General features: G+C 50.0%; 7 protein-coding genes across 8 annotated transcripts; 4 read left to right on the top strand and 3 right to left on the bottom strand.

The window, feature by feature from the left end:
- Positions 1 to 422: 422 nt before the first annotated feature.
- LOC111072537 (sodium channel protein Nach) lies at positions 423 to 21,021 on the bottom strand. Of its 2 annotated transcripts, XM_022364477.2 has the most exons (10): positions 20,906 to 21,021; positions 20,644 to 20,850; positions 17,175 to 17,546; positions 16,967 to 17,117; positions 16,698 to 16,891; positions 16,316 to 16,642; positions 16,147 to 16,256; positions 15,245 to 16,081; positions 617 to 794; positions 423 to 555 (listed from the first exon to the last, which is right to left on the bottom strand). In XM_022364477.2, the coding sequence occupies exons 1-8, from the start codon at positions 21,019 to 21,021 to the stop codon at positions 15,888 to 15,890; spliced, it is 1,671 nt and encodes a 556-aa protein (XP_022220169.2). In that variant the 3' UTR covers positions 423 to 555; positions 617 to 794; positions 15,245 to 15,887. The 2 variants fall into 2 exon arrangements, with proteins under 2 accessions (XP_022220169.2, XP_022220168.2); XM_022364476.2 differs by lacking the exons at positions 423 to 555; positions 20,644 to 20,850; positions 20,906 to 21,021 and adding an exon at positions 18,617 to 18,840 and having other exon boundaries at positions 568 to 794.
- LOC111072531 (zinc finger protein 91) lies at positions 10,011 to 13,023 on the top strand. The gene is made up of 3 exons (XM_022364468.2): positions 10,011 to 10,346; positions 10,533 to 10,903; positions 10,962 to 13,023. Exons 1-3 carry the CDS (start codon positions 10,343 to 10,345, stop codon positions 12,966 to 12,968), a joined length of 2,382 nt encoding a protein of 793 aa, XP_022220160.2. The 5' UTR covers positions 10,011 to 10,342; the 3' UTR covers positions 12,969 to 13,023.
- LOC111072540 (transcription initiation factor TFIID subunit 11) lies at positions 13,002 to 13,829 on the bottom strand. Its single transcript, XM_022364482.2, has 2 exons — positions 13,459 to 13,829; positions 13,002 to 13,395 (listed from the first exon to the last, which is right to left on the bottom strand). The coding sequence occupies exons 1-2, from the start codon at positions 13,722 to 13,724 to the stop codon at positions 13,074 to 13,076; spliced, it is 588 nt and encodes a 195-aa protein (XP_022220174.1). The 5' UTR covers positions 13,725 to 13,829; the 3' UTR covers positions 13,002 to 13,073.
- Positions 14,064 to 15,856, top strand: LOC111072535 (methionine aminopeptidase 2). Its single transcript, XM_041592390.1, has 3 exons — positions 14,064 to 14,276; positions 14,354 to 15,196; positions 15,283 to 15,856. The coding sequence occupies exons 1-3, from the start codon at positions 14,162 to 14,164 to the stop codon at positions 15,708 to 15,710; spliced, it is 1,386 nt and encodes a 461-aa protein (XP_041448324.1). The 5' UTR covers positions 14,064 to 14,161; the 3' UTR covers positions 15,711 to 15,856.
- LOC111072562 (zinc carboxypeptidase) lies at positions 17,585 to 19,006 on the top strand. The gene is made up of 2 exons (XM_022364511.2): positions 17,585 to 18,340; positions 18,407 to 19,006. Exons 1-2 carry the CDS (start codon positions 17,585 to 17,587, stop codon positions 18,992 to 18,994), a joined length of 1,344 nt encoding a protein of 447 aa, XP_022220203.2. The 3' UTR covers positions 18,995 to 19,006.
- Positions 19,299 to 20,657, top strand: LOC111072536 (zinc carboxypeptidase A 1). Its single transcript, XM_022364475.2, has one exon. The coding sequence runs from the start codon at positions 19,333 to 19,335 to the stop codon at positions 20,608 to 20,610; it is 1,278 nt and encodes a 425-aa protein (XP_022220167.2). The 5' UTR covers positions 19,299 to 19,332; the 3' UTR covers positions 20,611 to 20,657.
- A 167-nt stretch (positions 21,022 to 21,188) lies between the features above and the next one.
- LOC111072532 (sodium channel protein Nach) lies at positions 21,189 to 23,101 on the bottom strand. Its single transcript, XM_022364470.2, has 6 exons — positions 22,654 to 23,101; positions 22,289 to 22,591; positions 21,770 to 22,233; positions 21,534 to 21,702; positions 21,381 to 21,478; positions 21,189 to 21,318 (listed from the first exon to the last, which is right to left on the bottom strand). Exons 1-6 carry the CDS (start codon positions 23,094 to 23,096, stop codon positions 21,206 to 21,208), a joined length of 1,590 nt encoding a protein of 529 aa, XP_022220162.2. The 5' UTR covers positions 23,097 to 23,101; the 3' UTR covers positions 21,189 to 21,205.
- Positions 23,102 to 23,110: the final 9 nt, after the last annotated feature.

Below are 23,110 nucleotides of genomic sequence, written 5' to 3'. Positions count from 1 at the left end.
TTCACCGCATGTTTCGGATTTTCCAAATAGAAAATGTATGCGCCCCGATTATTCCAGGATTTCTGCTACAAGAGAATCCGATTTGGGGTATGCTTTGGTTTGGTTTAAGTTTTTCCTTTGATTTCAAACTGCAATAAATTTTCCAACACCTCACACAGACACAGACACAGACGACACACAGGAGCACGGACTGGCACACGGTTAAAAGTTTCTGCACACACATACACATAGGGGAGGAGACCCGTTGGACGCACCGTCCGCTCGTTGGTCCTGCGAGGATGTTGTCAGCGCAGCGCCCGAAAACGTTGTGGGGTCCCGACAGGCGACCACGAATCTGGAGACCCACTGGGCACGAAGCCATTGGAAGCCGATGGCAAATGGCGAATAGTAGCCAACGACAGGAGCCGACGTAAAGAGAGCGGACTTCCTTCCACAAACGAAATGAGAGGGGACTCCGGCTCCGGTCCCGGCTCTTGTCGTCTGCTGTCTCCTGGTTGTGTCTCCTGCTTCTCCGGTATCCTGTCTCCTGGCTGGTGCCATCTTTTGTTGCTCGATCTATAATTAATTAATTTACGATGCTTTCTGTTCGCATATATTTGCATTAACCCAAACAGACAAACATATTCTCCGACCCTCTCTTCCTTTGGTTAGCTCTCTCTCTCTCTCAGTCTGAGGTTTCTTCCAGTTTATAGCATAATTTTGGGCTCAAGGAGAGAGCGCGCAGCTGTTTGGACTCTCTCTCTCTCTCTCTTTGTTGGCCTTAGTACTCCTCCAGGTAGTCTCCTTCTGTCCCCCTGTTCAAACAAACACCAAAAGAAAGAAAGAAATAAACGTTTGTGCATGCGTTACAAACACTCTCAAACACACCCACACCCACACACACAAGCCCAAAGGGAGACACACACACACACAGATAGCCAGATAGCCAGATACAGATATAAATACACCGACAAGCACACTCCACTCTACGCACAATTGTATTTTGATTATGCCCGGCTTGGTACGCCGCATACCTCGGATATTTCTACGCACAACAATGCCAACCCCCAGCGCCCCCAACTCTCAACCCCACGGCTCCCAGATCCACATCCAACTCCACTCCCACAGCTATTGTCATATCAAATATTTACGGAAACAAGCGAGAGAGCAGAAAACTTGGGATTCTGACTTTAAGATACGTAAGTATTTATCTCTCTCGAAAGTAGAAAACTCTGTCAATCGAAGAACTACGAGCATATGAATATGAATTTTGAGTCTGTCGTTTTGGTTTTTAAATATTAGACACGCATCTGCATCAAAGGAACGGATCAGCAAGGGAAAATCGAATAATTCCATTGCCAATTCGATTAGGGAAGTGTTTTTTGAGATAAATAAAAGCCACAGAAGTCGGAGAACACAAATCATTTGTAAACGAAAAATGAAGATATATTGCGTTGGAGCACTCGTACTTCTAGGACTCTCTGGGGCCATGGCAAACATTGGAGTAGGCTGGTCTTTTAGCAAGAGAAAATAAAAATAAACTCAAAAGATGCATTTCAAGAAAAATGCAGAATAATGAACATTTAACTGAAAGATGGATTGAATTAATATACATTAATTATAGGACAAGCCTATGCTCACAGATATAGTTTTGGAGTTTATTTATTTACAGAATTGCAGCCTAGGATCAAACCTAAATGGCAATTAATGTTTATAACCAGAGCAAAAAGGCCTTCAAGCTGAGTTTGGGAGTGCTTACGTTAGATATTTTAATTATCCCAACGAACTGTAAATACGGACATAATCAGAAATTTAAGCAACAGACTGTGTGTTATGCAAACAGCTCGTATAATCAGATATCCATTGCGAATTCGATTTGGCTGGGATTTCTATTGCAACATCCACAGACTGGAGGCAGACACAAGTCATTCGCTAACTGAAAATGAAGATATATTGTACTATCACATTTCTAATTCTTGGACTCGCTGGAGCCATGGGCAAACTGGCAAGATGGTCTTTCCTTTATTCTAATAGTGAATATAACTAGTCAGGTATACGAATATTGGGAATAAAGATCCCACAACAAAGCAATAAAGAGTCACAAGTCGTAACATTATCCATATGTTAATTGGGAAATTGGAAGTAGAAAAATAAGCCTATAAACAAACTAGTGTCTCCGCTCTCTAAGACTTGAGAGTGAGTCCCAGGAAGGTGTTCGGCTGGCTATCGGTGGAGAAGAGTTCGTCGACGGCGGGGAGCAGTTTACGTTACGTTACGTTTACGTTAGATCTTATAATAAGAACTGTAAATGCGGACATAATCAGAAATCTAAGCAACAGACGTTTGTTACGCAAACAGCTCGTATAATCGCAGATATGCATTGCGAATTCGATTTGGCTGGGATTTCTATTGCAAGATCCACAGACTGGAGGCAGACACAAGTCATTCGCTAACTGAAAATGAAGATATATATTACTATCACATTTCTCATTCTGGGACTCGCTGGAGCCATGGGCAAACTGGCAAGATGGTCTTTCCTTTGGTCTGATGTTGATCATCTCTCATAATCAGATATACGAATATCGGGAACAATAGATCCCACAACAAACCAATAAAGAGTCACAAGTCGTAACATTATTCATATGTAAATTGGGAAATTGGAAGTAGAAGAGTAAGCCTATAAACAAACTAGTGTCTCCGCTCTCTAAGGCGCAGATTGAGCCCAATCCAGATAACGAAGTTTTCCTTGCCGTACTCTTGCCACCAATCGAATACTGTCGCAAGTATCTCTGCGGTGCAGTCACGAGCACGAGAGGGGAATTAGGTCAGTGGGATCTTTGGTACGAGCCCACTTTTGGTTGTACATATTTCACCATATCTAATCTCATTCCACTGATTGTGCTGTTCGATTGCGAGCCCCCTTCGCTGGGGGAACCTCTGGAGTCATGACTAATCTGCGGGAGTGTTGCCCACGCGATTGGGCCCAGCACGGGCACAGGAATTGGACCATTGAATTCCTTGAGCATCCGACTGCGACGGCTGGTAGCGCCAGCAAAGCCAAAACAGCAAACCACAAATTCAGATCGTGGAAGACAAACACCAGATAGTGTGACTGTCTTTTATAGTAGTGGACACGCTCGGACTCCGCTCTCCCCTCTCGCTCGCTTCTCTGATTAGACAACCCAACAGCCAGTCGCTGTCGTAGGTGCGATCGGGTATACCCTCCTGCGTTTCGGACGGAGAAGAATCTGGCCCCGGGTCACACTCCAAAGTTCAGTTCTTTACTGTAGTATTTGCTGTTACCTGGGACTCCTCTTCTCGGAACTTCTTATCTTCTGCAATGACAGGGTATTGCCGATTCGAAGCCAAGCGAAGAGGACCATCAGGTTTAAGGTTTGTCTTTTTTTGTTTTCTCTTGTATTTATTCTCTTCTCTCTTTTTGTTTTGTTTTGTTTTGTTTTGTTGCAGCACCACTGTCTGGTGGAGAGTTTGTGGATCCTGTACCTGTTTGTTTTGTGCTTCTTACAGACAGACAGAGAGGCATACAGACAGACTGACTGCCAGTCGGGGGCGAAATTTGTCGGCAGTAGAGAGAGGCTCGGCATTTCGCGTTCTGCAACGAAGTATCATTCATTTCCAGGCATCATAAAAATGCCAAAATATATATCATTTGTAATTATAATTTGTGGTATTGGAGATGGCACGAGAAGGAGAACATCCCATAATGGAAGATGGAGATGGAGTCAAGTCGAAGTCTGAACAAAAGAGTTCCTATAACAATAGAACAGATGGGCTTGGCATGCGGGCATCTGCTTAATAAAGCATATAATATGAGTATTAATCAAGGGCTGAGCATTGACTTTTCATTTGCCACAGAGAGATGAGCACGTGACACGAGGAAAGGCCATGAATAACATTCCAAAAAGTGCCTTTCCCCTTACGTTTGCATCTCCCTTTGGGAGGCCATAAATCAAATCCATGAAAAAAGGAAAAGGAAAGCAAAAAGAAAAACAGGGAAAAGTTTTGCACAGTGTGAACGAGGGAGCGTGGGAATGGGGAATGGGAATGGCTTTTATGGCATTTGTTTGGGGCTTCTGTAATTCGCTTGACATCTCAATGCTGCTTAATGCCCAAACTTATAACTGGGCGAAAATTTTAATGAATGACGTAGTCATCATCATCAGCAGCAGAAGCAGTGGCAGCAAAAACAGCAGCAGCGGCAGAGGCAGAGGCAGCGGCAAGGTCGACTCTCGCCACCCCCTACCCTCTCAAGGACATGTTTGGAACTGAGGCTGGAGGTTTCGGGGCGGGGACAGGGGACAGGGGCAGGGGTACAAACAAACAATTTCAATGAACTTTGATAAATCGCTGCGAGGCGAAGGACAAGTCCGAATAAAACACAGTTGGGGCATTCATTCTGCTCGACTGCTCCACTGCTCCACTGTTCGGCTTCCTATTTCCGGTTCCCATTTGGTTTCTATATTTGGGACTGGCTGCCGCTGAATGTTCAGTGATTATGTAAATTGTTCTGGCCATTTGTTCGGCAGCTTCCCCCGTACAAATGAATTTATTTTCAGGCCCATCGATTGCAGGGGCTATTACGGGCATAGTATTCCACTCAATCCTCTGGGGCTTATTCTCGTGCTCCCAAAGAGGTCTGCCTCCCCATCCTCCCTCCCTCGAGTTCCCTCCTCTCGCATGCGAAATGAAGGAGGATTCTCTGGGGTGCCGCAAAGTATGCAAAAGTATCTTTGGGATCCAATCTTTCAGCCAATCAATTCCGGAGGCGGGGGCACACATGTCGTAAACGCAATTAGCAGTTGCAAAATTGGCCCTGAGTTTTGCTGTTGTTGCGCGCTGCCTGTTTTAATGCATTTCAGTTTCAGCCACAAGAAAGAAGTAAATATTGCGCATACGCCACGTTGTGAGCACGCAATTCCGCATAACATGTTTAGCACACGTTCAAAGAGAAAACCGAACCAGCAGCAGAGCAGAGAGACACGGAGACGACACGGAGAAACCACATTTACTAGCCACTTAAAAGAGAGAACTCCCATGTGGCCAACCATCCACCCAACCACCCATCCTTCAAGCTCTCGAAAAACTATGCAAAAGGCTAAGCAACCAACACCCCCCACCACCTCCAAAGGCAGTACGAGCAGCAGCAGGCGCCATAAAAAGCTGTATAGAATGTTGCAATCAGTTAATTTAAGTGCAGGCCAGGCCAACACACGAACAAAACGAATGAGACGATGCCACACGAGGTAGAGGAAGGAAGAGCAGGCCAAAGGAACAGCAGCGGCAACAACGAAAAGAAAAATGGAAATTTCAATGCGAAAATATACAAATATATGTATGTATGTTTGTATGTGTATATTTGCGTATATTTGCTAACGATTGTGTGTGTGCGTGTGTTATATCTATGTGTGTGTCTAAACAAACACGCACACGGCGGGGGCCACGACGCACAGTGGGTCAAGTTCCACTTTGAGTGGATTCATCCCCAAAAGTGGAAAGAAGTGCGACAAGGGAATGGATGGGAGGGTCGGAGCACTGAAAGTTGCCTCAGGACAAAAAGCAAGGTATATTTCATAGAGCGGTAAGGCAAGACCACTCTGCTGTCGGTCTCTCGCTCCGTTTGGGGCTGCTCTCTGCCACAGCGTACCCCTATTGTTAAATATACCTTGCTGAGCCGCAACTAAACACACACACACACAAACACAAACACAAAAATACATACATACTAATACTAATACATACAACACAAAGCACAAGTGGCTACTAATGCAAATAATTTACAAGTAGCAAATGTGGGCGGAAAACGCCAGCAGCAGCAGCATGACAGCAGCCAACGTCAGCAGAGAGTAAGAGAGAGAGAGAGAGAGAGAAAGGACAAAACAAAAACGAAAGAAAAGCAAAAGTAAAAGAAAGAGAAACACACACAAAATAAACGACACACAAAATGTCGTCTACAAAAAGAAATATAAAATACAGAAAAACAACAGCAAGAAAAGAAGAGAAGCGGACACAGTCGGATAAAACAGAGTGAGAGAGAGAGAGAGGGAGAAGGAAGGCGGGTAAAAAGGACATTATGCGTCTTTTCACATTTGAGAAAAGGACAAATTTGTAAGGACAAGTGTAAGTGAAGGAAACCGTAACAAACACTCACACACACACACACACACAAACAGCAGGACACATACACAGTTATAAAGAAATGCCGCAAATGTTTCGAAACCCTACGCCTCAGTCCACGCCCCCATTCTGGAGGCTGTCGAGAGAAAATCAATGGCAGACCATGAATCAAGATCAGGTCGGAAAAGGCCAGAAGACCTTTTATTTGAAGAACACACACCAAATAGTGGAATCGCTTATGGGATGCCAATAAATGGCGGTACAGCGGTACAGGCAGTCCCTAAATATTCCCCAATATCGTACATCTTTTAAGCAGTTGCGTGCAAGTGCTGGCGATCTTTCTGCAGTCAGCTCCTGGATGGTCTCCAAACCCAAGAAAGTTTCAAAGATGGCATCCCTCAGATAGAGAATGCTTCTGCAGAGCCCCGTCCCTGCTGTTGCCATGGTGTTGCCTTCTGTCGCAACATTTTATCAATTTATCTGAGATAGTTTTGCTGCATAAGCATAAAGTAAACAAAATAGAGAGAAAATAAAATACAAGAAAAGAAAACTTCCCCCATCCAAGAAGAACAAGAAATGCTGAAAGCGGAAAAGTGGAAAGTACTTTAATTTTTGGCTGACTGACTTTTCACAAGTTTCGCGGTAAACGAGTGTTGGGTGCCGGGCAGCCTGGTGGGGGGATGGCCTGCTAAATGGGGAAATGGAGAAAATGGGGGTCTGGCGACCAGGGATGGTGCCGCATCGTCGCTGGCGATGGCGTTGGCGCGTGGAGGTAATTGAAGTGACGTTTATGAATGTCATCCGTCAAGCACTCAAGGACATTTACATACAAACCCGCACTCACACACAAAGCCAGATAGAGAGAGACAGGGAGAGAAAGAGAGGCGCACAAACACATACATATGTACATGCGCTGGTACGCGGAGGGACACGCGTGGTGGCGGGGTATTTGGTTGCTTGACAGATGCGAGAGCTACACAGATTTTGTTGTTGTATGTTTTGTATACCCGGTGGTCGTCGATGAAAAATAAAGTGTAGAGGAAGAACCCGAAGAACCCAACTGCTATATCTCTGAGAATTAAATGCAATTAAACGCCCATAATTATAAAGATTAAATTTATTATAATCCCCTTGAATACCTTTAGCTGCAACATTGGTGGCAAATATTACCTTCTCTTTCTATCCCGAAAGGTGCTATCCCTAAGAAATATTCATACCCAATTAGCGGGTATCCTTTATTCTCTATACGTTTTCCTTGTAGTATTTATTTTTGTCTCTACGTTTTTATAGACAAACCTACACCCACACACACACACACACACAGTCTAGAGGGGCGGCAGGACACTCACCACACCAATACAAACATGAGTTGTCGTCGTCGTCGCCGGCGTCCTCCATGGAGAGAGAGAGCGGAGCGAGAGAGGGACCATTGCCGGGGCCAGTGTATGTTTCTCCTTGTGGTTGTGTGTTTGTGTGTGTGAAACAATTTAAAAATAAATACAAGAAACTAGCGCAGAACGTGACGGTGGTGGGGTTGTGGGTGATGGCAGAGCGAGGGCAGAATGATAGATTGAGAGGAAGCTCTGCGCTGAAGTCCTCGCTTACAGTCCTCCTCGCGACTGTGGGGTGGAGCGCATGAGATATGGGGCATGTGGGGATCCACGAGAATAGTTTGAATTGACAAAGGCTTCCCCCGAAATCCATATATCATTGTCTTGTTTGTGACGCTGATGAGCCGAGATTTTTTATGCCCAGCATCTATGTATTGTCTGTTCTGGAAGGACGGAAGGAACGACGGATGGAGGATGTCCTATCGATGTCATCTGCTGTCAATTCGATACTCTTTCATCTCTGGATAATGGAATCGATTCCTTCCATATATCATTCGGATCATTATCAGATGCAGATGCAGATCCTCTTTCATCTCATCGGAACTCTTGGCATCACCCACGCACAGAGGCTAAGGCTGACGCAGAGGCAGAGGCAGAGGAAGAGGCAATTCATCCAATGCTTTTTCTTGAGCATGCATACGATTCATATACCAAATATGGCAGGCCTTACTGGATGGCTAGGGCCTCCCACAATAGTGTGTAAATGCATGGGCCTGCCTCTATACAGTGGCAGCCCACTTGGCTTGTCTACTAATTAAAATGCATGCAATAACCTGAAGCCTTTGTTGCCGAGGCTGTTGCTGTTGCCATTCCTGAGGCTGAGGCTCCTGTTGTTGTCCGCTCTATGCGTAGAAGGACGAAGCAGCAGCAGCAACAGCAACAGCAGCGTTGACAATTTGTACAAAGTGCTTAGACATGTCAGAGGGCAGGAGGGCGGGTGGAGGGAGGACAACGTTTCTTAAGGCTAACAACTCGTAAGGTAAAAAAGGAACCAAGATGCGAATCACGTGTTCGTTTCTTGTTTCAGCCCATTTCTTGCAGTGCAATCTGCCATCTATTGATAGGCCTCCATGCCTGTCCATGCCGAAAGCAAAATACATTTTTAATTGTCTATCAAAGGCGACTATTTATAAAACAAAAGATTCCAAAATGTCCTTGCTCGCTTATCTCAAGGGAGGAGCACACACAAACACGAGCTACAGACAGAGGAGCAGAGGAAGCAGAGTAAGGAGAGCATCTGCATATAGACACACTGGGGGTTCCCCCACCACAAAGTACACAGTGTGTACCCTACGATATATGCATTTTTAATGACATTTGCCGACGATTTGCGCTCGAAAGCAATTTGAAAGCCCCAAAACGCAGGCAGCAACAGTTGCCAATGCAACAGCCAATGCCTGTTGTTGCCCTTCACGTGTGCAGCAATCGAAAAATTAATGCAAGTTTGCATAATGAAGCAACACAATAAACGGATCGGACTCTACTTTCCTCTTTGGTAGAGGAAAACCCTTGCATGACTGACGCATTGGCTGTTTCTCTTCTGTATTCCAAATGTTGGGGTTTCTCTAGTTATTATTATAATTGAAATTTAATAGCAGGTCTGGGCACTTGTGGCACGAGATTTCGAGCGAGCCCCAATAGAGTATCTTCTTCAAAGGCACTTCATCAGCTTTGACCTTCCCATTCATACAATATAGCGTCTATATAGCGCGTCCGTGTACTTGTTTATATATGCAAATAAGCCGCCCCAACACAATTCGATTTCATTCACACAAATGTTCAGATTGACGTCACTTTCAGCAGCGGTAGGGCTGTGGGTAGTCATAGTCAAGTCATAGTCATAGTCATAGCCGGCACTAAATTGTAATCAGGCTTCGAGCCCAATAAACTGCATGAGTGTAAATTTCCTGAATGTAATCACCCTCCGAAAATCAAAGAGTGCCCTTGGCGTGCTTCAACAGGGCAATTCGGATTTCTGAATTGTGGATTGGGAATCGGAATCAGTATCGTGCACACGGACTGTAAAGGGCGAACTGTTCCCTGGGTCACACTCAATCAGAACCAAAATTGGTGGATATAATCGCATCAATGGTACGCATATCTAATTATAGCGATAAACGTAGGCGTATGCTCTGCACAGTTGTTTACATGTTGATAATTCTATATATAGAGCAGCTCCTAAAGAGAACCTCACAGAGAGACCCGTACTTAGATATGTTCAAAATATATACCATCTACTCTCAATTATAATATCCAATCTCTTTAAGATTATTATTCAACTAACATAAACGTGAGGATTCTGAATGTTTTATTAGCTTTGCATTTTCCCCATTTCCTTCAAACTACAAATTCCATTTTCAAATTCGCGCGCTCAGCCACTGCTAATGCAACCCTGTCGCCACTCCCTCTCTCTCTCTCTCTCTCGCTCACTGAGAGGCCGGCTCACGAACTAGTTCCCTACGGTTTGGTATGAACGCTCCGACCAGGGCTACATTGCCACCCCAGGCTGCACAAAGAAAAATAATTTACTCGCCAGCATCGACACATACAAATTTTCATTTTTTAAAGTGTACTGGCAAGTTGTTAATTTTTTTCCCAGTGCCGACCCGCAAAACAGCAACAAACAATAAGAGCCCCCCCATTCGGTGTGCGATAAGATGCAGCAGGATCGTATCCTTTGGAGATATTTGAGTGCAGCACATTTGAGTGACGACGAGACGGTCTGACCCCCGCAGCAGCAGCAGCAGCAGCAGCACAGGCGGCGGAGGCGGTGTCTGTGAGAGTGTCTGTACCCGTACCCCCAAGGAGACGCCAATCGTGAATTGAAGAGCCAAGCAATGGGTAGGTCTTGTCCGGTCGGGAAGCCAAAGTGCAATGAATGCATCTTGCATTTTGTGTCTGCCAAGCCGCTGTTCCTCCTTACCATCCCCCCACCCACCACACTACACTACCCCACCCAAACAATCAACCAGGGATGAAATTTGCAGTGGTTGATATTCAAAAACTAATCAATCCGTTCCACAACAGCAGAATCAATGGCCAGCGGCAGCGGAGGATTAGTCCAGAAAATGCTGGTGGAGATTACCACAGACGGAGTGCCGAAGCTCCACTGTCCCGTGTGCAACAAGGCCCTCATCTCCCTGGCCGGCTATGTGAAGCATGTGAAGAAGCACGAGCCACCGGGCGGCTTCCAGTGCCGCCAGTGCGAGGTCCGCTACTGCCACGAGGAAGAGCTGACGCAGCACGTGAAGAGTGAGCATGCTTCCGCAGCGGATGAGGAACGGAAGCGGTATGTGTGCGACAAGTGCGGGACGGAGTACAAGTATCTGGAGGCGTACAAGCGTCACTGCAAGACAAAGTGCCAGCAAACCAGCGACCCACATGAGACGCCCCACAAGGTGAGTAGAATCAATTCGAATCCTATGGACTCAAGTACTCAACCGCCTTCTCTTTCAGGAGAGTCATGCCACTAACGAGTCCACAGATGCAGCAGGAGTGCGCCCAGTGGAGTGCAAGTGCTGTTCAACACGGTTCTCCTGCTCCTCCAACCTTGCCAAGCATCGACGCAGTCGCCCTGAGACCTGCGGAAAACTAGAACACAATCCTGGCCCTTCGGATCAGAAGAAGATCAAGGGCCGCATAAGACAGAGAACAAAGTTAAAGGCAGGCACATCCGAAGAGGAGGATGCGACCGGATCGGATAGCGACGATGACATTCCCCTGGCCAGCAGAATCAAGGCGAAGGCGGTGCACGCACCGCCGCAGCTGAAGGAGGAGAACATGAGCGACCAGCAGTCCTCGGACTCCGGCGACGAGTGCCCTGACTTTGAGCCGAACAACAGCGACGAGGAGGCAGATGCTGCACAATTCCAGCTGCCCGCCCCTGCCATGGTCAAGGTGGAGGCCTTCGACGAGGATTTCGAGTACCAGGACGCCAGTCTGTTTGTGAAGACGGAGAGTGCGGACATTTTCAGCAGCGAGAAGGACAAGCTGCTGGATGTCCTGCTTAGTACGGATGAGGGCGATGGCCTGAAGCCCTTCGAGAGCCTCAAGGTGGAGCATGCCGGCGGGATACTGGACGAGATAGCGGCTGTGCCGCTGGGTGAGCACACCGAGACGGCGGAGACGGAAGAAGACGTCCTGTCGCTGAGGAACAGCTACGAGGAAAAGAAAAAACGGGCCAAGGACTCGACGGGCAAGCGGAAATACCGCAAGCGAGGCACCATCAGATCCCCCACGCCCGAGGAGGCGCCGAGCACACCGAAGCGCGTGGCCAAGATCACCAAAAAGGAGCTGAAGGAGCGACTGAAGATGATCAACAAGATGGAGAAGACCTGGAAGTGTCCGCACTGCGTCAAGATCTACCACATACGCAAGCCCTACGAGAAGCATCTGCGGGACGACCACAAGCTCACCGAGCAGGACATCAAGGACATATTCAAGGACGTCGACGTCCATGCAAAGCTGGACGAGGAGGTTTTCAAGTGCCCCATTTGCAGCAAGATCTATCTGGTGGAGAAGCGCCTCGAGACGCACCTCAAGGTCCATGGGGAGGACGGAAGTCTGATCTTCAAGTGTCCCTGCTACTGCAATCTGTTCTTCGCCAGCAAGGAGCTGGCCACGGAGCACGCCCACCAGCAGCACAAGGAGCTGCTGTACTGCGAGAAGTGCGACAAGTACATGACCGGACACGACAGCCTCAAGAACCACGAGAAGAACTTCCACTCGAAGAAGGAGCCGCGTAACCTGCCACGCAACCTCATCTGCGACAAGTGCGGCAAGAAGTTCACGGGCCGCACCTCCCTCTCGGACCACGTGCGCTCCGACTGCGGCCGTCTGCCACTTTACCAGTGCAGTGTCTGCGGCAAGCGGCTCTCCACGGCGGGCATTCTCAAGACGCACCTGCTGCTGCACCAGTCGGAGACGCCCTACCAGTGCGACAAGTGCGGGAAGACGTTCAAGGTTAAGGCCCAGTACAAGTCGCATTTGAAGACGCGGCACACGGAGTACAAGCCGTACAAGTGCCACCTCTGCCCCAAGGAGTACCCCTACAGGGAGAGCCTGCTAACCCACATGACGGTGCACACGGGCATCAAGCGCTTCCTGTGCAACAACTGCGGCAAGCGCTTCACGTGCATATCCAACCTGCAGGCCCACCGCAAGGTGCACGCCGACACCTGTGGCCAGCTGCCACTGAACGCCAAGGCCACCCAGTACATGGGCGTGCAGCGGGGCAAGCTGCTGATGGGCGCCAAGCCCGAGGCGGGCATGGAGTACGAGGAGACAAAGACTTTGATTGCACAGGACGTGATCGACAAGGACATGCCCATGGCACAGGAGCTGAACTTCCCTTCCGACGGCACGGCGCCGCTGGCCACGGTGCCCCTCAACTACGCTTCCACGCACCTGGTCCCCCACATCGTACTCCAGACCATGCAGGCCGAGGCCCGGCGGATGGACTAGCATAGGACTTCGTAGATTAGAGACCAAAACTCAATAAAGATTATTTTGTAACCGATATTATTCTACCTTACGCACTAGGTTCCACACTCCACACATGCAATGCGATCAATTTAATCTGAAATAGGGCTGCTGGTAGCGTCCTATGGGCATGCGGTTCTTGGTGCGCAGCCGACGCACTGCCTCGCGGATGAACTTCGGCTGCAGGGCGCCCGACTCGCCCTGGGCCTCCATTACATCGAGTGCCTCCTCCACCACCTCGCCCACAAAGACCTTGGCGATGCCGGACATGGCTATGACGACGTTCTGTGAGACCGAACAGCCGGTTATCGTCTGCATCAGCCGCTTGACGGCCGCCTTGGGGAAGGCTGAACGGCGGTACATCTCATAGCGATCCAGCTGCTCCTCCGTGAAGTTGGAAACCAGAACTCTGGGCAAGAAGGGAGGGAGGGAGATTTGGAGTTTACCATCTTGATATCCACTTGCTACTCACTGCATGCGTTCGCGCTCCTCCTCCTCCAGTTCCTTCTTGGTCTTTAGCTTCTTAAGGGCCGGCTCGCCGGAGTCGCCATCGCCATCTGTGTTTTTGGTGTCCATGTCGCCGTCTTTGGCATCGCGATCCGTCTCATTGGCCGTGTCCGAGGCGGTGTCGCTGTCTTTCCGCTCGCCGGTGGCTGTGTTGAAGAACTTGAGATCCACATCGTCGCTATCGCTGAGTGAGTTGCTTTTTTGTTGTGTGGGAAACAGGATTTCGTCCATTTAAGGGTATTTTATACAACAAAAAAACTCGCGTTTATAAACAAAAAGTTCCCAGGGATGGACAGTCAGCACATACAGCAATCGAAGTGTTTTACAACACTAAATGTTAGGGTCTCACAATCTTTGAAACTCCCGAAAATATAATGCAGGAATAATATTCAACTAGAATAAAGTCTAGTCATTCATTTTTTTCGTGTCGCAGCGTGAATTAAATAATATAAAATTCGTAAATCGAGAAACAAGGGGAATCGCCGTATTTAGTAGGTACCGCAAAAACCGTGACAGTATTATTAAAATACTTCGTGACTGTGACTGACATTGTTAGTTAACACTGGTATTGGTACCTCGTGTTTTTGTTCTTTCTTCTGTATCGCCATCGCCAGGCTGCAATCAGTGCGCGTTAGATTTTCGTTAATTGTATCAGATTGCGTTATAAAATGTCCTCAACCGAAGCACTAAACGTGGAGGCGGCCGTCACCGAGAACGGTGTAGCCGGCGAGGACGCGAAGAAACAGAAAAAGCCAAAGCCGAACAACAAGAAACTGCGGCAAGGTGAGTGACCTCCCTGCGCGAAATGCAATAATTGCCCCGCATCCGAACACGCCTCAATTTCACAACCCCTTCCACAGAGGCCGCAGCCAAGAAGGCCGTTGAGGGTGGCAGCGACGAAGCTGCCCCGGATGCAGATGCAGAGACCACAAACGGCGAGAAAAAAGCCGCAGTCGCCGCCTCGGCCCAGCCGGCAGCAAAGAAGAAGAACAATAAGGGAAAGAAAGCCGGCAACGGCCAGACGGAGCCCCCAACCATACCGATTGCAAAGCTTTTCCCCTCTGGCGTGTTTCCCGAGGGCGAGATTGTGGAGCATCCTACGCCCAAGGACATGCCGGATGATCGCACGGCCAAGGATCGCTTCACCTCCGAGGAGAAGCGTGCCCTGGACCGCATGAACAACGAAATCTACCAGGAGCTGCGCCAAGCAGCCGAAGCCCATCGCCAGACTCGTCAGTATATGCAGCGCTTTATCAAGCCCGGCATGACCATGATCCAGATCTGCGAGGAGCTGGAGAACACGGCCCGTCGCCTTATCGGCGAGAACGGCCTCGACGCTGGTCTGGCCTTCCCCACTGGCTGCTCTCTCAACCACTGTGCGGCCCACTACACCCCCAATGCAGGCGACCCCACAGTCCTGCAGTACGACGACGTGTGCAAGATTGATTTTGGCACACACATCAAGGGACGCATCATCGACTGTGCCTTCACCCTGACCTTCAATAACAAGTACGACAAGCTGCTGCAGGCCGTCAAGGAGGCCACCAACACCGGCATCAAGGAGGCCGGCATTGACGTGCGTCTATGTGATATCGGGGCTGCCATTCAAGAGGTGATGGAATCATACGAAATCGAGCTGGATGGCAAGACATACCCCATCAAGGCCATACGTAATCTGAACGGACACTCCATTAGCCCGTACCGTAAGCATAAATCAATATTAATATGTATAAAGAAGTATCTTCACTCACCCCAATCTTTATTCTCTTTCCTTTAATTATTTCCATAGGCATTCATGCTGGCAAAACTGTTCCCATTGTGAAGGGCGGCGAGTCTACGCGCATGGAGGAAGATGAGTTCTATGCCATTGAAACTTTCGGCTCCACGGGACGCGGTCTGGTGCACGACGACATGGACTGCTCGCATTACATGAAGAACTTTGATCTGCCGTTCGTGCCTTTGCGTCTTCAGTCTTCCAAGCAGCTTCTGGGCACAATCAACAAGAACTTTGGCACTCTGGCCTTCTGCAAGCGCTGGCTGGATCGCGCTGGCGCCACCAAATACCAGATGGCTCTCAAGGATCTGTGCGACAAGGGCATTGTGGAGGCCTATCCGCCACTGTGCGACATCAAGGGCTGCTACACGGCCCAGTACGAGCACACCATTATGCTGCGTCCCACTTGCAAGGAGATCGTATCCCGCGGCGACGATTATTAAGTGCATTCATGCGTGCGAGCGCGTGAGTAAGCGGCGAGCAGCAGAGTTTGCATTATATACATTTTTGATATAAGTCCATTCTATTGTTGATCATTTGTAACCGTATTTCAAAGCGATTTCAATATAAAGAGTATTTATGCTCAGCATACATCAGCGGAGAGTGGATTCATTCACGCGCTAATCGGGCATCCTGAATCCTTTGGGCATCAACTCATCCCAGTAGAGGCTGTTGCCGCCTCGGACTGGCGGTTGCCTCTTGCTAAATGATCTGTAGATGTAGACGAACCATTTGCCGGTGAGGTAATAGAATATCTCTATGTAGCTGACTATGCTGAAGCCGTACATAAGGGAGAGGATGCCCCCAAAGCGATCTGCAAGGGAAAACAAATGAGAAAATTAATCTTTTCAGAGTACAATATAGAGATGGAATACTCACTGAGCAGCACCACCCAAGTGCTGACTAGCTCCGATTTGGTGGCCTGTGCAAAGCGCAGCTTGAAGAATAACTTAATGATTGCCAAGGGACGTTCGTTGGTCAATCCTTTCCTGCAATTGAAACATTTGAGTAAAAGTTACGAAGAGACGATCTGAAGGGGGGGACTCACAGTAGACCCGTAAAGTAGCCCGTGCCATTGTAGGTGAGGCGCAGGGGCGCCACATTGCTGGTGATGCTGAAGCTCACGCCATTGCAGGTGGGCAGGCAGCGGTTGCATTGCCTTTGGGCCACCTGGTCCTTGCCCTCCTGCAGATACGAGAACTCGTCGTAGCCATACCAGATGCTCTTCCACTTGGTCAGGCAGGGCAGATCGGGCAGACCGCAGTATGTTACGTTTGTGGAGCTCCCAATCATTGGCGGGGACACGCAGCCGCAGTGATCCATCATGCTCTGGCTGCGGCACAGCAGCAGGCACTCGTCAATGGAGTAATTCGATCTGGAACAGAACTATGAGTTGACTGTCCCAAGGGAAAGTGCAGTCTGTAGCCTACTGGTTGAGCAGTTTTCTCCCCTCTTCGGGAAAATAGCAGCGACGTGCTTGGGGTGAGACAGTGCGCACTCCTTCGCTGGAACTGAAGAAAGTCGGCTGAATGGGAATCTCCACTATGGTGTTGTGATCCACGAGTATTTCCCCCAAAGTGGTGGACTGAACGGTGGCATAGTCCTCCTGCGGGAATATTATCAGCTGAAAGGAAAGGAATACGAAAAGATTAGAGCCGAAGATCAGAGGGTGAAATAAATCACTCGAAGTATCTCTCACATGAAATGCATTGTTGGTCACAAAGGTTTTGGTGTGGTCATCCTCTGGGGTGTCCTGCAGCACAAATTGAACGCTGTTCAAAATGGAATTGGACTCGAAGACCACCTTGGGCAGGGCCCTCATCTCTGCGTTGTCCGCCTCTCGTATGTGCCTGTAATTCCTTTGATTAGTGTTGCATCTCCTCTATGGGGGGGTAGGGTTCACTCACGTAAATCGGGAGTAGCTGGGACGGCGATAGTTAAATATGCAGCACACATTCGACGAGGTTGGTCGCTGGAAAAACATTTGGCTGGTGTTCACAGGGGAACCGTAGACAATGCCTCGGATTATCAAGTCGCCGCAGTCAGGCGACAGTTGACGCAATATATCACGCACCGAGTAGCCGCCGGTGTCATTGTGGTAGCTAGAGAGCAGCCAGTGGAGGCGCTGCAGCTGAGCCTCGTCCAGCCGCGGGGTTTCCAGGGGATTCAGATAGAACTGTGCCAGCACCAGCAGGCGTTCCGCCATATCGTCGACATTTAGAGCCACCCGCTGCAGCTTAGAGTTATCGTTGGAGTTGGACTTTTCCTGGTGCTGATAGCTAGAACGAGTGGGGGAGTGGCGAAAAAAGAAATTAGCATGCAAGACACAATCCAAAGAGGGAGTATAAAAGCCCTAGTTTGTGGGCATTCCTCGATTAGTACCAGAATGAAAGTTCTACTGGTGTCACTGTCTCTTCTGGCCCTGTGCCTGGGCGAACGTCGAACGTTCAAGGATTATCGTGTGTATCGGTTGGAGCCACAGATCGAAGAGCAGTTGGAGAAATTGCGGCCGTTTGAGGCCACGAGCGAGAAAGTCATCTTCTTGAATGATCTGCATCTCGGTGCCATTAATGTGCTGGTTTCTCCCAGCTTCAATGAGCAGTTTTTGGAGCTACTCAAGATCTGGAATATCGCTCCAGAGCTCCTGGATGCGAATGCCCAGGAGAGCCTCTCGCTGGATATCGAACCCGTGGCGGATGCGAATCGTCGCAGCGATGACTACTCCTGGACGGAGTACCACGAACTAAACGACACCCATCGCTGGATGCAGAACCTGGTAGAAAAGAACCCAGGCATCGTCAGCACCTTTGTGGCTGGCCGCAGCTACGAGGGAAGAGAGCTCCTGGGCCTGAGGATCAGACACAGTGCTGGGTCGGACGGGGGCGAACGTCAGGCCATTTTTCTGGAGGGGGGAATGCATGCCAGGGAGTGGATCAGTCCAGCCACCGCCACGTACTTTGCCAATCAATTGCTCAGCTCGCAGCAGCCGGAAATCCAGAGCCTGGCGCGCTCCTACGTGTGGTATATCCTGCCTCATGCTAATCCCGATGGATATGTCTACACTCATTCCACGGTACTTATCCTGAAATCAGAAGACATTTCCTTGTCTTATTCATTTTCTCTGTCTTCTACTCCTCAGAATCGCTTGTGGCGCAAGACACGTAGTCCGCAAGCGAAAAACTGCATGGGAACCGATCCCAATCGGAACTGGGGCTTTCACTGGAACGAGGTGGGAGCCAGCGATGAGCCCTGCTCGGAGTCGTATGCCGGACGCAAGGCCTTCTCGGAGCCCGAGACGGAGTCACTCTCGCAGTATCTGATGACCCTACCAGAGCCGGTGTTCATGTACCTCTCGCTGCACTCCTTCTCCCAGCTGCTGCTCTATCCGTACGGACACACCTCCTCGCTGCCTGAGAACCATCGCCAGCTGGAGCGCATTTTCTCCGCTGCTTTGGGGGGTATGAAGCGGCGATTTGGCACCCGCTACACGGGGGGAAATGTCTACGATGCCATCTATCCGGCGGCAGGTTCCAGCATGGACTGGGCCTATGGGGTGCTCAAGACCAAGTACTCTTTCACCTACGAGCTGAGACCCTCGGGCTATAGCTTCTGGACAGGCTTCAGGCTGCCGGCGTCACAGATAATCCCCACGGGACAGGAGACAACGGATTCGCTGGTGGAAATGGTAAAGGCCGCTGCCGCTATCGAGGGCTACAAGTTGCAATAAAAAGTAAATACGTTTAAGTGAAGGGAAGACTTGTTTATGGCGAGGAGGCTTAGAGGAAACTCGGGACTCGAGACTTGAGAGACTAGTGTGAGACACTTGTGTCTCGTGAAATGGCAATTTCTTGGAGAATTCTCGGGGGCGTCATACAATGATTTACCATGCGAAGCGGTTGAGACTGTGATAAGGCCCACCCAGAGATTACCCCGAGATATTTACTGCCCTACACCTCGCACTATCGGACAATAAATTAGATTTGGCTCTTATCGGCTTCGCCTGCTGGCCTGGCCTATAAAAGCAACCGTTGCTCCCCTTCGGAGCTCATACAAACAACGACAAGCATGTCGCTGACCAAGTCCCTCCTGTTCGCCCTCCTGGCCATCGTGGCCCTGGCGGGAATCAGCGCCGAGCGCGCCCGCTATGACAACTACCGCCTGTACAAGGTGAATGCGGAGAATGCCGAGCAGCTGGCCGTGCTGAAGCAGCTCGAGAGCTCCAGCGACTCCATCCTGTTCCTGGACGGAGTGCACATTGTGGGGGCCGATGTCAAGATGGTTGTGGCCCCGCACAAGGTACCCGATCTACTGGAGATCCTCGGCAAGGCCGAGATCAAGTATTTGCTGCAGTCGAAAGATGTGCAAAAGACCCTCGACGAGACCGACGAGAAGGTTGCCATCAAGGGACGCGCCGGCGAAGCCTACAACTGGCAGCAGTACTACGAGCTGGACGACACCTACACCTGGCTGCAGACCCTGGCCAAGACCTACCCCGGAGTGGTTACCCTCATCGAGGGCGGCAAGACCTATCAGGGACGCTCTATTCTGGGCGTGAAGATCACCAAGAGCGGCAAGGAGAAGCCTGGCATCTTTCTGGAGGCTGGCATCCACGCCCGCGAGTGGATCGCCCCCGCGGCGGCCACCTACATCATCAACCAGCTGCTGACCTCTGAGGTGGAGGCCGTCAAGCAGCTGGCCGAGAACTACACCTGGTACGTCCTGCCCCATGCCAACCCCGACGGCTATGTGTACACCCATACCACGGACCGGATGTGGCGCAAGACCCGCACCCCCTACAGCAGCTGCTTCGGCGCCGATCCCAACCGCAACTGGGCCTTCCACTGGAACGAGGTGGGCGCTAGCAGCAACCCCTGCTCCGACACTTACGCCGGCCCCTCTGCCTTCTCCGAGATCGAGACTCTCTCCCTGTCCAACTACCTTGCATCGCTGAAGGGCAAGATCCAGCTGTACATCTCCCTGCACGCCTACTCCCAGTACCTGCTCTACCCCTACGGACACACCGGTGATCTGCCCGACAATGTGGCCGACTTCAAGAAGGTCTACGACGTGTCCGTTGCCGCCGTGAACAAGCGCTACGGCACCACATACACCGGAGGCAACATCTACGATGCCATCTACCCAGCGGCCGGCGCTAGCGTGGACTGGGCCTACGGCACCCAGGATGTGCGCATGGCCTTCTGCTACGAGCTGCGTCCCTCCTCGAACAGCGTCCTCACCGGCTTCAAGCTCCCAGCCGCCCAGATCGTGCCTGCCAGCGAGGAGCTTCTCGACTCCATCGTGGCCATGGCCGCTGAGGTCAAGAGCCTGGGCTACTTCAACTAAATCTAAGGCTAAGAGACTAAATAAAGGACTCACAGTTTGACGGCATAGCTCCGCAGCAGACGCTGGCTGATCTTATTCGCGGTACAGACGCCGACGGCCGGGAAGGGGCTGTTGGCCACGTGCACCAGATCGGGGGCCATATGGATCTCCGTTGGCTGGTCGAGGTACTCCAGCGTGAGATTGACGATAACAACGTGTGTCCACACCACAATGGCCGCCATCAGCGTCAGCCAGAGTGCTCTGTAAATAAGGTACTTTAGCCTTTGATTCGATTTAGATGCATTTTCCCACCCACTTGGCGTATCGGACAGGTGTGGGGTAGAGGAACGGATGCAGGCCATTGATGGAGCTCTGGCGCAGAAACTCTGTGAACAGGCGGCGATAGTTGGAGCGGGACTCCACTTGAGTCATGTTCGTGATGCGTTGTGCCTGAAGTGTGCTCGAATCTCAGTCAATTTATAGCGATGCGAGTGCTGCGAGTGGTGCTAGTGCTCCGAGTGCTGCTCATCAATCAGAACTCTAATTAAAGCGTGTCAAGCGGTGAGATAGTGTACAGTGGTGGGGGTGTAAAAGAGAGTGAGGGCTCTCTCTCCCTTTAATCGCGGTTGATGTAGTTGAATATAGGTCGAAAGGTCAAGAAGTACAGAAACTCGAAGGCCGTCACGATGCTAAAGCCCATAATTAGACCCAGCAAGCCACCAAATGAAGCTGTCAAGGAGGGAACACATCTATCATTATTTAGGGACTATTTAGGCTCTAATTGCACTCACCCAAGGCGGATAGCCAGTTCTGGAAGATGTCTGTACGATATCTGGTGCTCATCAGGTCGCTGAAGAACACATGCAACAGAATCCTGTCCGTGTCGTTGCTACAACAAATAAATGTATTATTTCTGATTCCGAGTAGGGATCCAACACTCTCACCTGCTGCCTGGACGATTGGAAAAGTAGCTGACATCCAGCCTGCCCATGGTGCTCTCCGAGACATAATGATTCGACTGGCAATCGGGCAGACAGCCGCAGGGAAAGCTGCTGGTCTCCCGCACAATCGAAAGCGACACATTCAAATTAGCCAAGGCATGGTAGGAGAGACCTAAGAGGAACATGGATTAGTGGACGTTTGCTGAGAGATACTCGTAGATATACCCCACCCCACTTACGCTTGCTCTGTATCATGCAGTTGGCATCCAGCACATCGCATACCCTGTAGCTGCCATTGTTGTGGACATAGGGGGGAATGCAGCCACAGAGGTTGTGGGTCATGGTAACCCTGCACTCGAACATGCAGTTGATGAAGGAGTACCGCCTCAGTCCATGCATCGCCCGCTCGCTGCCGAACAGGCAGTTCCTCAAGGACAAGTCCATGCGGCGAATGTCGTTGGTGGCATAGGTCGACTCTGGATTAATACGCACGAAGCTCTCACGCGTGGAGGTCACGACCTTCATTTCTGAATTCTCATCCGGAAAGTTGTAGGCGTCGTGAAGCAGCAGCTGGAAGCCGTAGCCGCTAAAGAAGGTGCCGTAGTAATCAGAGGCCATGGGACTGAGAAGAACAGTCAGACCCGTGGGATAGCCACAGCCAGTGACGCGATACGGACGCTTCGGCACCTGATAGGCAATTTTTCTGGAATTAAAATGGATTGGTATATGGCGTATGGAAGGAGCGGAGTCTTTCTTACTCTGGGAAATTGTTGGTTTTCCCTCCGAAATAATTGAAGCTGCAGCACTGTCCCTCCATCGTCTTGATGCGCTGGAAGAGACTGTCGCAGCGAGTGTTGATGCCCTTCCAGATGCAGCTGGAAATCATGTCAATGCAGTCCGGCGACAACTGTGACGTTAGTGTCGTGAGGGTGATATTATTCAGTTTTAGGATCCGATCATAAGTCTGCAGCGAACTGTTGCTGATCATATTGTCCACGGGCAACAGAGTGAGGTTGAAAAGGTTGTGCAGCTCCGATCGATTGACCCCAACAGGAACTTGCCTAACGAAATAAAATACCCTTTAGATAAACATCGTATGAAAATCTATGATATGTGTACTCACATTTGCTGCAGCAGGTTGATCGCCTTTAGCTTTGATATCTTGTTGAAGTTGCATATGGTCACTGCCGGAAAGGGTATGTTCCAGGTGGGGAAGTGGGAGCTCTCGATGACCGTAACAGTGGGCGTCTCGCGGGCCCACTGCCACGAGACGACGACCAGCACAATCGATGTAATGATGGACAGGATGACAACAATAAGCCAGAACAGGCGCTCGTTCCGGCTAATGTCCTGGCGCGTGATGTAGCTGAAGCCATGCAGCGACGTGGTCTTGCAATAGTTGCGCATATTCTCGCTGAACCAGTCTCCAAACTGGCGCAAGCGAGGGATGGGCCGGTGGCCGACAGGATTAGAGCGCTTTGAAGGATCACTGCGGCTGGAGGCGACCAGCTGTTGGGCGGCCTGCACTTGCCGCAGATCGAAGATACGTCGCTTCTGGAACGCCATCTCTTCCGCTTGAC

Source organism: Drosophila obscura, unplaced genomic scaffold (assembly GCF_018151105.1).
Source record: "Drosophila obscura isolate BZ-5 IFL unplaced genomic scaffold, ASM1815110v1 contig_179, whole genome shotgun sequence".
Taxonomy (NCBI): domain Eukaryota; kingdom Metazoa; phylum Arthropoda; class Insecta; order Diptera; family Drosophilidae; genus Drosophila; species Drosophila obscura.
The sequence above is the reverse complement of the archived record's forward strand: the minus strand, read 5'-3'. Positions and strand labels throughout refer to the sequence as shown.

Bases quoted from the DNA above. Each gene is read 5' to 3' on its own strand.
- LOC111072531 (XM_022364468.2), top strand. The intron at 10,904-10,961 runs GTGAGTAGAATC...CTTCTCTTTCAG, and splicing joins CACATGAGACGCCCCACAAG to GAGAGTCATGCCACTAACGA.
- LOC111072540 (XM_022364482.2), bottom strand. From the start codon at position 13,724: ATGGACGAAATCCTGTTTCCCACACAACAAAAAAGCAACTCACTCAGC. The intron at 13,396-13,458 runs GTGAGTAGCAAG...CTTCTTGCCCAG, and splicing joins GAGGAGCGCGAACGCATGCA to AGTTCTGGTTTCCAACTTCA.
- LOC111072535 (XM_041592390.1), top strand. From the start codon at position 14,162: ATGTCCTCAACCGAAGCACTAAACGTGGAGGCGGCCGTCACCGAGAAC. The intron at 14,277-14,353 runs GTGAGTGACCTC...CCCCTTCCACAG, and splicing joins CAACAAGAAACTGCGGCAAG to AGGCCGCAGCCAAGAAGGCC. The intron at 15,197-15,282 runs GTAAGCATAAAT...TTATTTCCATAG, and splicing joins ACACTCCATTAGCCCGTACC to GCATTCATGCTGGCAAAACT.
- LOC111072562 (XM_022364511.2), top strand. From the start codon at position 17,585: ATGCAAGACACAATCCAAAGAGGGAGTATAAAAGCCCTAGTTTGTGGG. The intron at 18,341-18,406 runs GTACTTATCCTG...TCTACTCCTCAG, and splicing joins ATGTCTACACTCATTCCACG to AATCGCTTGTGGCGCAAGAC.
- LOC111072536 (XM_022364475.2), top strand. From the start codon at position 19,333: ATGTCGCTGACCAAGTCCCTCCTGTTCGCCCTCCTGGCCATCGTGGCC.
- LOC111072537 (XM_022364477.2), bottom strand. From the start codon at position 21,021: ATGACTCAAGTGGAGTCCCGCTCCAACTATCGCCGCCTGTTCACAGAG. The intron at 20,851-20,905 runs GTGGGTGGGAAA...CCTTATTTACAG, and splicing joins ACACCTGTCCGATACGCCAA to AGCACTCTGGCTGACGCTGA. The intron at 16,892-16,966 runs GTGAGAGATACT...CTTTCCTTTCAG, and splicing joins TGACCAACAATGCATTTCAT to CTGATAATATTCCCGCAGGA.
- LOC111072532 (XM_022364470.2), bottom strand. From the start codon at position 23,096: ATGGCGTTCCAGAAGCGACGTATCTTCGATCTGCGGCAAGTGCAGGCC. The intron at 22,592-22,653 runs GTGAGTACACAT...TTATTTCGTTAG, and splicing joins ATCAACCTGCTGCAGCAAAT to GCAAGTTCCTGTTGGGGTCA. The intron at 21,703-21,769 runs GTAAGTGGGGTG...TGTTCCTCTTAG, and splicing joins CTGCATGATACAGAGCAAGC to GTCTCTCCTACCATGCCTTG.